This window comes from Morchella importuna (genome assembly GCF_003444635.1).
Source record: "Morchella importuna strain M04M26 chromosome Unknown Morimp01GS037, whole genome shotgun sequence".
In the NCBI taxonomy this organism is placed as follows: Eukaryota; Fungi; Ascomycota; class Pezizomycetes; order Pezizales; family Morchellaceae; genus Morchella; species Morchella importuna.
In genome coordinates, this window is record NW_025763434.1 from 443444 (window position 1) to 456421 (window position 12978).

The window sequence follows — 12978 nt, forward strand, 5'->3', positions numbered from 1 at the left end:
GGGTGATAAATTACACACCACTACATTGCTAGTAGTGTACTTGAAGTATCATGCATGCTCTATCCCTCGAGTTACAAACACCCGAGAGAGCTAAAACGTCCTGGTTCACTAGAGCTACATGTACCTTTCCTCTTCTCTCCACCCAGACATGTCCTTGTTGGGCTTTGCTCTAAAAGGACTAGGACAAAAAGACAACAAAATAAGATCAGCCTTTAGCCAAGATAATGTACGTACTCCCCCAGAGATCGATTGAATCTATCCTATCTTATACGTTCGAAAGTTTTTGAATACATGACAGGGAGAGATCGGCCAATCGTCATGAGATACTTGAATAATTCGCTTCGCCTCTACCGCTTTCCAGACAGATTTGTCCCTCAACTAACTTTACTACAGATATGACGGAAGATTGGTGTCCTCCCCTTGGAACGAGACTACACGTTATAATTGAATAAAAAGTTTATCGAGGAAACGCGTGTGCAGTTACATGCATAACAAATACATGTAGTGGAGAAAACAAAAAATAATAATGGAAACACAATCTCAAAGATTGATGTTGTTTGTTTCGAAAAGAAGGAGGGAAGAAAAGCCCATCAAACCCAGCCTCCGAATCTTATACGTTTGTCGACAATGCATACATATACGTATACAGCTGCTACGAAATGGTAGTAGCTACATGTAAGTAGGGCATGCATATTTCGCATCTACACCCATACCCAATATATCAATACCTCCCAGATCTGCAGAATCACCCATCTAGACAGAACAAATTTCACTTACCACATTGCAGTGTACAGATACAGGTTTCCCCATAAGGACAATTTCTAATACAATCGTTCGTACATCCACACTTGCACTCGTATTTCGGGTCTAAACAATTCTCAATACTCGAGTTTTCCTGAGTACGGATAGAAATACTCACCGCAGTTCTTGGGACAATTGCAATTTCCTCCTTTGGAACACTCGATAAGACAGTCGTTAAAACATCCGCACGAAGGAAGGTATATGCCATCTCGTGAAACAAGCCCACTGGCACCGGTAATATCCACGGGTGTCCCGACGCAGAGGCCGATGAACATGGCGACGATGAATAGGGTCGGTTTCTTGGAATACATCTTTGGAGTACGGATAACTTAAAGTCCACAAGAAAATGAGCTCCTGTTGAGAGTATTCGATCTAGGGGGTAGAGTTTGAGCAGCACGCGGTTTTCTACGCTCTTTATAGTACGAATATCATTATTAATAGTTATATTGGCACCTTTCGGTAGCTATCCCCTTGGCCCGGTGAGACATGCAGGCCAAGGGATATATAGTAAACACACACGGTAGTCTTTATCGAAAAAATGATACGAACTCATCATATACTAAAACGGAATACGAAGCATCTTCGTATTGCTGGAGCTCTTGGAATGTCTTAGAGTCGGGAGACATTTTTCCTACGCCGGCATGTGTGGCCTCTCTTATAAACCACTCCAAGAAACATCTTATACACCGCTTCCGTTGAGGCCTTGTTTCTGGATAAATAATTGGCGATCGTCGCATGTGTACTACAGCTTGGCCACCGGCAGTTATTCCTTCCAATCACAGCAAGAGCAAGAGCCCAGCCTTACACAACTATAGCCACGTTCTGTTCGTATTTAGTTAAATACTAAACAATCAGATAAGTACTATTGGATGACACATCAACATCGATCGAGTTCCAAGACTAACTAGACTCAAGGTTTTAACTCTACCTATTTCAGTGCCCCAGTGACATCAACATGCTGCCAAAGTATTTTTGGCATCGACTGCTGAGACATGTTCACTACTCTAAATAACTATCACGAGGGTGATGAAGGTCACTGCATAGCATAAAGTATGTACTCTAAAGCACCAGCAAAGCTACATACGCTATGTAGGTGAGGAATTCATTGATTAGGCCTAGAATTATTCCCTGTAACCAACCCGCACACCGGGCCCCCACCTTAAGGCCTCACTTATTACTTTACTCTGCTTCATCAAATCTTCCCAGGGCAGCAACTTATGGGTCACAAAAGGTCCACTTTGTGGGGAATTATCTTCCCGAGGCAGAGTCGGGTACGGGTACCCTAAGTACATACCTACTCTTATGCATATGTTATGTAGGTACTATAAAGGTACTTAAACCTGGTCGCACGATACATACCTAGCTCGCATAACTGTTTCGTCCCCGCGCGGTAAAGTACGTGACATCAACGCTAGCGCAGTTTGTCACGCATGTACATACGGTCCCAACCATCAATTTAGAGTTTTGAGGGATATTTAAGTCCGCTTTGGGGGTTGTTAATTGTGGGGCGACGTCGGGGAAACACGAGGAGGGAAAGGGGCGGGGTTGTGCAACGACCGCGGATGTGGATGATGGAGAGTAGTGGGTTTTCTGCAAGGGGGTGAGATGAGGCTGTGGGGGACATCTGTTGCAACAACTCATGTTCAAAGTTGAAAGTTGCCGATGGACAGTTGGTTCCACGAGAAGCTGTTCCAATTGCCAATTAAACTCGACTACATATGGGTACATTATACCTGTAGAGTAGTACTTAAGCATGAATTTACCCCTGAACTATGGTGTGCGGTGAACCGCCGGTGATCATCAGTTCATCGTTTAATATGAAAAAGCTCTCATAAGGCTTCATGCAGTGATGCAGTATCCATTAATGCCAGTGCAGCTAGCATCAACGTCTCGGGGAGCACCGTTTACTTTAGTTCTTGATCTACATATGTATTTACACCGGTTACTCCACATTATATTACTCTATTCTTTAAATTTTTAAATTAGCAGCAATATATTTATGATCTCGTGAGGGAAAGGTGATGATCTCCATGGTTCAATTGCAGTTAACAAGGGGCTGATTATGTAGCTAGGTATGTAAGTATATAAATTAATTGCGACATAGCCCGTTACGGGTCACCATAACCCCACATGTGGGGAAATAACGTGGAGAAAAATGACCTGGGTCAGGAATTAAGGGTGTAGACCCGATCGGTCAACTTGTGAAACGATGAAGTGTTGGGCGAGTGATTTTCCGTGATTGACTACCTCGTCCCCACAAATTTATCCGACTCATTTAAATCCGGCAACAAGTGTAACCGTTCAACCTTTCATCTGTAGCTAGGATAATGAATGAATACATGCAGTATACGATTACGCCTGTATAAGGGTTCACAACATATATATATTTGATCTACAATGAGACCGCGTGCAGCAGTATAAATGAAATAGTACAAGAAAGGGATTATAATTATCCAATATTAGAAACCGGCTAAACGACTTCCGAACCACATTTATTTAATTCTCTATTTCAAATATTAAAATTCGAGGGATCTAGGAATCAAAGAAACAGGTTACACGATCCGGAGACTTTTCGGCGCCGCTACCAGTATCGGAGGAAAGGAGAGCCAAGTTGTGAATTTAGAGGTTGAGACAGTTTCAAGAGCGTTGCCGTTTACCGAGTCTACTGTCGAATTAATCATCTACTGGTAGAGATATACGTATACATAATACTTAAGTAATTACACATGTTTGCGCGCGTACATACCTGCCCCCTCTGGTTCGGCACTAGTTTGATGCCAACATGGTGCCTGAACCTTGAAAGTATACGAAGGGGTATAAATATATGATTATATGAGACCGCAAAAGCCCGAGGTGTAACAAGTATGTGCACGCAATAGGTAATCATCGATGGTCACCGAGAGCTAGAGGCCGGCCTCCCTTGGCCCCTGGTACCTACATGTACATAATATCACAACATTCAGGAAACAATGCACAAAAAAAGCGGTTAAAAATTCAGGGGTGAGGGGGTCCCAGACCCCCCCTGATATGCCACCATGCGCACCAGCTATTTGTAAACCTGGATAGAGGATCTGTACGACTATCTAAATCTGTACGGACACATGATAATATCTGAAAATGATATATATTATATGCGCACATTATTTTCTCTGGTCGGACAATACTGGAGTTTTCAGGGTTAACGCATGCATTATACGCATCAACTACCTTACTCAGCACTAGCTAAGGCTCAGGAACAGACGGTTGGATTTGCTAACGATCAGTAAGGCTGACAGGCTCAAGGGCACGGGATTTCGTAGTCAAGGTGTAGGCCGAGTATGGTAAACTTAAGCTTTTCAAATCTTCTGCAGTAGCGACCGACAGATACGCCCATTCTATACCTAACGATACGCGTACATATAGGGCGATTACCCCTAGATCATGTTCTTAATAGTAGTATACATGTAGCCTTTACAAGGTCGTCTCTCCGATGAAGTACTTACATAATATTATAACAGTATTTAGGAGAAGTTACGTAAATACACACTGCCTATGGGTACGTAACTTCCAGCACGTGTAGTGGCAGAATGGCGCGTCAAGGGAATGCTGCCAACATGAGACAGCAGGGTTGAGGTGCATCACCATCCATCCTTCCATCCACTCATCCATCCGAGGTCTATCAATAGTGTTAATCATCCCCTTTTTCATCACCTTGGGCATGATACTGTTTTGCTCTACATGATGGTCTTTAGCACTATGAGGTTAGTCACATATAGGCACGTTGCTCATCGATCATCCGGTGAAGAAGCTCATCCTTTGTCTCTAGTTAGTGTGTGCTAGCTGACCCATCAAATGAAGGCCAATTCGAAAAACATGACTTATACAGTAGCAGGCAAACCCTCAGTGCAGGACCTTCTATCTACAAAAGGGCCCAGATCTGAAGAGGAGGAATGTCACCCATTCCCATTGAAGTGAGTGATCACTGGTGATTCACCCACCCACCTACCAGAGTACCGGTATGTGCACCTCACATGCAGCTCCACAAAATGCCATGTTCCGAGCCATTGTTTCAACCTGAACCCTAGCGCCGCCATGAGCTTAGCGACTGTCTCGTGTCCAATACCCGACCCTGCTCTACCCGGTTTTGAACTTTCTTCTCTCTGAAAAAATAACCGCGTGTTAGTTCCGGGGCCCCTCTATTGCCCTGTAAGGCCATGTCAGCTCCAACCAGGTGACTGGTCAGGGCCACCACCACCCGCAGCACCATCACCACCATCACCACCGCCACCACCGGCACCACCACAGTTAAGCGACCCACAGTAATAAGTACGTCTATTATACCTACCTCTTTGCTGTTTATGAGGGGATGTATTGGCGAATGGAAGGGTCCTGACCCGGAATCCTCCCCGGGATCACATTTTGTCTGTTAGCTAGATCCTCGATCATGGTGGTCACGTCGCCACTGCAAACGGGCGAGTGATAGCCTATGACAAGTTGCATGCCCCGGGATTTTTTCGGTTTTCGGCAAACACAAGTCCGGTAGTCCGAACTTGAAGTTCCCGCAACGCGCAGCGCAACGGTCTTCTGTCCGTTCCTCCCCTCAATTTCCGTTTCGGCTCATCTAGCCTGCCAATTGCGTGTGGTACCGATAGCGGTAATACGGAAAGCCTTATGATGTGCCGCTGCTACTGTAAAGTGCCGTCCTCTTGGGACCGGATTCGCGGAAAATCCTCATATGCCGCCTACCGCCCGCGGCCGACCGTGGCCGTGGGCGTGCATACATAATCGTCGCGTGTTCGTTGTCGAAGTGACTTTTTTCTTTTTTTTTTTGCTGTATTTTGTTTTGTAGGGGTGGATATCACATTCAAACAGCTGCTAGAGGAAAAGAAAAGACAATCGAGATAGTTATCGGCGAACACGCATTGACTAACTACCCGGTCACAACGCCCTCCGTATATAACGATGTTCAATATACACGTACCCATCATAAATTCAGTGATCATCGCCCTCTCTGTTACAGGGACTCAGGTTGACTTGTCTGATGGATGACTGGCTAAGATACTCTATACAGAAGGTAATTCCATCTAGTGGTTCGGCCGAGAACTGATGTCTCATGTACTTTGTATGCTGAGGCACCGAAAAAGCCACCCCATTGTTATCATTGCCTGGGTTGTCTAGCCATAGTTGGATATCAAATATTTCTTTTATAATCGCCGTGGTAATGGTAGATAAATGGCGAATATTATTGCATATGACTGTTATCAAACAATCAAACTGCCACGCATCTCTACAAAAAATGTAGGAGTAAATTAGTTGAAATAGAAAATTAGAGATTTACTTATCATTTCACCCCCGTAATACTTACACTCGGGGAGTGCCTTCCTCGACCTACTCCTAAACCTCACACCGGCCACAAAATCGGTACTAGGCTGGGTAGTACAATATAAATCTAGATTCTACTACTCTCTGGCGTAAAGTCAGCCCATTAGAGCTCCTGTGCCTACATAGCCGTCTCAAGCTGATTGATGCTATCTAGCTAGTTATGGCAAAGAAGACCGAGAACTGAGGGGTGCGTACACGTTTTGAATACATTGGGAGTGAGGAGATAAGTTTGGCCTAATAGGTTGTACAATCATCAACTGCAAATACCGGGGAGAAAGGTTTCAATCAAGAGACATGAGGCGGTAACTTTTGGTGTAGATATTCAGAGGACAATGATAGTTTGGCCAGGAAATTGGGAAAGAAGCTTAACTACATGTGATTAGTACATACACAACAACTGGAATGCTAATGTTTAGCGCTGAGGGAATTCTGTTTTTTAACTACATATATTCTTCATAGAGGCCAAAGCTTATTGTTGGATCTAGTTTTACTGGACACTGAGCTTGTACTAACCACCAAATGTGCTCCAAGCCTACGTATGCTCTACTTACCATTTGTCATTCTTCATAAACCTTGACCCTGGCGACGTCCAAGGTCCCTGAGGTACAACTCCACAAGTCTCGGCGTGGGTCAGTTTCGGTCGGGTCGGCTCAGCCCGGAAGAGAGAGGGAAGCATAAGCTTTTTATCTCCGTCTGTGTGACATCCTTAACTTTACTCCCTCACGGAACCTGGCCGCGGGGGGGATATTGGGTCACCGTGCTGACGGACTAAACCAAAAATAGAAGACACAGCAGCCAATGTTATGCTCATATCGTTTTTCCCATTAGCCCAAGCCCCCCACATCCCCTGTGCGTACAGTGCTCAGATTTAGACTCTTGAGTAAAGCAGAGTAGGTATGCAGTCTAGTCTGCACTCAGCTGCTATCAATTTGTGACCTAATTTCACTGAGTTCGGCGATGCTTAGTGCTCCGCTGCCTGCGTTTGTAGGTATCCTAGTATCTGTGTAAAAAAAAGAAAGAAAAAAAAAAGAAATGCGGGACAGGCGAGCATGTTGGGGGAGGGATAGCCGGAAAAAAAAGTGAAACCTAGGTCTCCTGTCTGTCGATGCTGAAACCATGATAACCCTCCCCGCGCGTGCTCGTTCCTGGCTAGATCGTAGAATACTGAACTGCTCAAGGTGTAGATCTGTCAGTCTCTCGTATCGTAGGTAATATGTACTCTATGAACTGTAGATGCATAGAGTATCACATATTGTACTCAGTTGGGGGCCATCCAGGTATCTAGAGGCTAGAGACGTAGGGAGTTGAGTTGGGGGGTTCATCGCTCCAATAACCATTTTCTCTCTCCAGGCCGAGACGTGCGCAATATTCCAATTCCCGGGTTGAAGTAGAGTATGTACTCTATGTATGTACCGAGGGCGTTTTCCTAGTTACCTATCGATAATCTTCATCGCGAGTATCATCAATTGGGCGTTTAAAGCGGTCGAACCCTTTTTCCCCCTTCCTTTCGGTTTGGCGATGATGTCATACACGACGGGTACGTGTGATTTTGTGGGTGGAACCAACCCAACCACGCGAGAAGTGCCCCCATAACTTACCCGTAACTACATGTACTCGTTTACCACGAAAAGAACCAGTTGCTCAGGGTAAGGATTATTTGTATGGAGTGGCGGTGATCTCTTATACAAATTATCCCTGTTTCCGTCACTTGGTTCTTTTCGTGGTAAACGAGTACCGTCATTCACGGGGTAGTGGCGGATACTGGGTGATGGTGGACAGGGCAAAAAAAGCGACAGCCAAGCCAAATTTTACCTGCAATTCGCCAATACCCAGTATCCACCAATACCCCGTGAACGACAGTACTCTACTTAAGTAGCCTGTCTGCATACGCTACGCCAGACTCTTAAGGAGGGTACCATGAGTGACTGGCTGAGTCCCTGTGCTGCACATAACGGGGTCCATGACCCTTTTGGTTTTTTTTTTTTTTTTTTTCTACTCTAGTTCTGACCGGCCCGAAATACTTTTTTGGTTGGTTCCGGGACTTGTTTCATCGTCAAAGGAAGGATGAGGAAAATCTAGTTTGCAAACTAGAATATGGTTCGCTACCGTTGACGCCTAGAAGTAACGTCATTAACATGCAGCCTTACATTCTCTACTGAAGTTTTGCTTTTCTATCGTGAACACTACCGACTGGACAACTTTTATTATTTCACCTTTGTTCTAATGCACCGGCGACTAATTGAGAGACGTGGATCACTCTTCCGGTAGCAATGGTACACCCATTACGTCTTTATGGTTACACAGCTCACAATGTCAGCCACGATAGCCGCTTTCAAGACATGTTCTATATCTATATCCTATTTACTGATCTACTCTAGTACCTATATACCTGGGGGGGTTGTTAATCTCAGTAACATTCTAGTTGATGCTCTGGGTCCTTGCCAGTGCTGCTGCTGAGTTAGTGTTATTACACGGATTCATAATATCTTACGAATGGATCGCTCGAGATTGCGAGAGGCTGACTAGTTGATGAGTGGTAGTTACAATGTAGATACGTTGTAGCGAGTGGTAAGCAGGTCAGCCACCACCGTACGACATTGAAATGTTTTCTTTTTCTCGGTGAAACCATCCCCCTGGATGACAGGCTTGAACAGCTGCGAGTCTCCCTGGTAGTCGAGTGATCATACGTGACTGACTCTCGAGACAGATCAATCAAATCTCTCTCCAAATCTGGATGAGACACCCCGGGTCTTCTGTGTGAAACTTGCTCTAGTCGTAGATCATAAAGGCCAAACCAAACCCGACGCGCGGTCAATTGGAGTGCACGTGCGTCGTTGCAAGGAACAAGCAATGGAGCCAGGTTAGGGGGCCGTGGGAAGAAAGAGAGCCTGGGGGGGAACAGACAGATAGACAAATATGCAGACTAACAACAAGATTCACATATCGTCAAGGGAAATTGAGCTCTGAATCTCTCACTCTCTTAATCATGACACCCGTTTCGGCCCGAGGGTTTACGCGATAAGTAAGTTGATATCATTTTCAGCCTTCCACGCGAGTACTCTATCTGCCGTGGTGATGGTGTCGATGTTGACGACGTTGGGTCAATTGGCGAATGCGCCATTGGCGACGATATCTTCTTCCTCTGCTCATCACCCTCTATTTCTTCCCTTGCTGACGTATCACAAGCCAAGCCAGGTTCTTTCCTTACTACTCTACTCAGGCACACGATATTAGAAGAAGAAAAGAAAGAAGTCAAAACTCGGGATTCAGTAGGGCTGCTGCAGCTGTCTCGGTACATTCAATCCAATCTGAAGAAGCCTTTTCCTCAGTTGGCCATTCTGAAATTAGCATATGCGATATCTTCAAATGCTTGGTCAGAAATCTTAGCTAGGGTGGCCTCTTGTACTCATAAATCTGCCTCCTCCTGGTATGCTCTCTCTCTGATTGGGAAGGGAGGCGAAAGCCACACACACAGGGTGGCGTTGATTATCGGTTTTCTGACGGTTTTTGGAGTGGGCTTTTACCCGGTCATCTTCTAAAGGCCGCTGAGATCAATCTAAGGTTCTCGGGCTTATGAGGCTAGTAAGAGCTTCTCTCTGGATGGTATTTCGGCTGCAGATATAGAAACTGCATACGATCCTTAATCTCGAAGTGGAATGTTATTAGTCATGTCACTGACTATGTACGTAAAGTAGGCACCTGTCGATGGGTTTCAGCGGGGTAGTTTTCTATCGGGCTGGCTGGCGCGGGCGAATTTCTGACACCTAATTTCTATTCTAAAGACTAGTAAAGACATCGCTACTGCTAGGCCATCTCTGAAAGGAACCCAGGTGTCGTGCTTCGGGTCAGAAGGAGCATGCAGGAAATGATACAGGTCTCATGCCGATTCGATTCCGTACGGCAGGCCCCAGTGGATGCCCCACACCGTTCCCACAATTCTACTCTTGACCCGACTAGCTGTCCCGAGAGTTTAGGTAAAGTATGTGGTACCTAGAGTACACTATTCTCAATGCTCAGCTTTCAATAAGTTGGGCCGGTTCTTAACCGCCACTGCCGTTGTTGAACTGCTCTCCAAATTAATAGAGTTTTTCGGTGGGGGCCACCAGGGTGCTTCTGGAACGGAAAAAAAAAATCAGAGAGAGGGATTCCGAAAACAAAGTGACCCGATTGGCTCACCGCCTGAACGAATGCGATTTAACGTTTTACATCTCATCGAAACTTGGAACCCTCCATCCACGATAGCCCAATCTACGAAAAGGAAAGGGAAGCTTAGGGCGTGCAGGCACAACGTCATGCGTCAATGCCGTCAACGCAAGAAAATCTTTTAGTGTCCGTTCCTTCTCGGTTGCGGCAACCGTTTTGATCAGGGATTCCAGATAGAGACTAACGTTTCGAGGGTCCTGGGAGAGCTAGGGAAAAGGGTAAAGAAGGGAAGGAAAAGAAAAGAAAAAAAAAAACCTCCTCGCCCGCCTGCGCTGCGAACAGCTCACAGAAAGAAAAGGACAGCGGCTGCTGCTGGAGTGTGTCATCACTCTACCCACATATCACTAACTGAGTTTCAATGGTTATCTTTACCGTCATATGTATAAGATCTTTGATCTATCATCAGAGCATAGAGTACCTACATATTATAACCGATTTAATCGCAACTCCCCCCCTCTGCCCCCCTGGAACCCCTCTGCCCCCCTGGAACCCCTCATTATTTTTAGTTACTGTTTCCCATTCGTACGGTAGAACCGGTACTATCAAGGAAAGAGGGGGTGTCCTCATGATCACATCTACATAATACTATGCCTACATAGTGCAGAGAGGGAGGGATTGCTTGCTTGCCTGCGTTGCTATCATCACCATCACAGGAGGAGGGGGTGGTACATGATGCCTCTAGGAAGGAAAAAGAAAGAGTCGAAAGTTGCCGTTACATTTCAAATGAGAACGGGCTCACACTAACAAAATAACCGACTAACTGGGTGGTCGGAATAGGTAAAATTACCCTATTACCGTCATCGCATTTAGAACAAACAGCCTCGGCTTCCGTGATGACTGGTCCATGGGGTATGGTACTCTTACTGCTGCTCGTCTGCGCGCAGCTCTTCTCCAGGCATTATCCTCAAGCTTTCCCTCCGCCAATGGTTATATGTTTCAGATGTTTACTCTATATAGTACTCAATCTCATTCATCGTAATATAAACATGGAGGTGAGGTTTCTCTCAGGCACAGCTAGCAAGATCTAGCATACAGCGATAAACCAATGTGTTTGAAACATATATATATGATTATAATTATATCTATATATTCTGCACATATATGCTATGCTGCCTGGATAGGAATGGACAGGGAGGTTTGAATCGTGGACGCCGGACCGGCATTATAGTATCGAACCATCATGAATCTTCATTCAAGATACAGTACTACTACTCTATATGATAATTATGCGGTATAGAGTTAACCCAAGCTGGTCCAGGCAAGCAAGGATTCTATTCTACAAGTATTCAGGTTGTTATATACGCAGAAGCAGAAATGCCGTTCTACAGCAGCAGCATAGCTGCGGATAACAAAACCTTAAAGATGCCAAGAAATTATGGAAAAAGGCCACCAAAGTGCCGATGAAGGGAAGAGAAGGGCGTAGTACTGCAATCTAGCAGCAGCAGCAGCATCCAGCTATGATTCCCACGTTTCCATAATTCTACTGCTGCTGCAACCCGTCCCAATATATATCAGTTCGGGAGACGTCCCCAATTCTGATTGCGCATCTCTCATTATGTAGAGTATCTTATGCTCAGTGCCATGGCCATGCAACCTAACAGATCGCCGGAAATGCAACAGATCTTGATTAAAAAACGTTTCTTTCCCCTCCCAATGCCCGGTAACTGCTGCACAGGTGGGGTGGTGTGCCCAGGCCTTTTCGGAACGCACGTGCGTTGAGCTCTTCAAAGGCTTAAAGGTTTTTTTGAAAGGTTTATGTTTAGTAGACTATGGCCAAGACAATTCATGTAACCACAGCTCGCCAATGTTCACTGAATCACATTTCCAGCTGCTTGGCTGTAACCCCTACTCTAGATAGCATGTCAATATCAATCAATCATATCACCTGAGATATAGGAATACTTTTGCCGGCCGAATGGAACTCACAATGGGTAGTACAATAAAGCATTTACATGCCCAGCTTCTGTTGCAAGCTGTGCTCTAGAGTAAATGATAACTCATCTGCAGGCGGAAAGCTGGGTATCCCTACTATAGCAACCTAGCAAGTACCCAGAAGCACCAGTACACCGAAAAGCAAAGCTGATCGAGGTGGAATACCTACATATTGGGGTATATCTCTACTAGTATACACCTACCTAGCTAGGCTCACGATTTATCCGCGCCATCATCATCATCTGTAACTGACAGAAGGAGACCAGCTGGTGGAATTGACTTCATATGTCATGTAATCACAGCTCGCCTTGTACAGCCTCGTCCGACCCCCCATATAATAATATATATATTTCAAGCACCGCAAGCAAACATTGTCCCGGCTAATTAACACGATCTGGAAGGACAACTAAGTATGTAGCTACAACTAGTTTTACGCAGATGTGCGCACGAGTAGGAATGTTTCCCAAGTGCTTCCAAGTTTTTTCTTTCTTTTTTTCCCCCATTTCGCATTTAATTTTTTAATTTTTTTTAAATTATTGAAATGACTATTTTGGAAACAGATGTCAAACAAGAGGTCATGAACATCATCCCACTTCCCCCCCCCCCCCCCTTTGCAAAGAGGTCCTCGCGATCTTGCACCACCCGCTGATTATCTTGCCTAATATTCGTGTAAACACGTTT

General features: G+C 45.2%; 1 protein-coding gene across 1 annotated transcript; it reads right to left on the reverse strand.

Moving 5' to 3' along the window:
• Window positions 1-590: 590 nt before the first annotated feature.
• On the reverse strand, window positions 591-1009 carry LAJ45_09620 (uncharacterized protein; the record flags this gene model as incomplete). Its single annotated transcript, XM_046119161.1, has 3 exons — window positions 591-701; window positions 778-867; window positions 920-1009. The coding sequence occupies 3 exons, from the start codon at window positions 1007-1009 to the stop codon at window positions 591-593; spliced, it is 291 nt and encodes a 96-aa protein (XP_045967731.1).
• Window positions 1010-12978: the final 11969 nt, after the last annotated feature.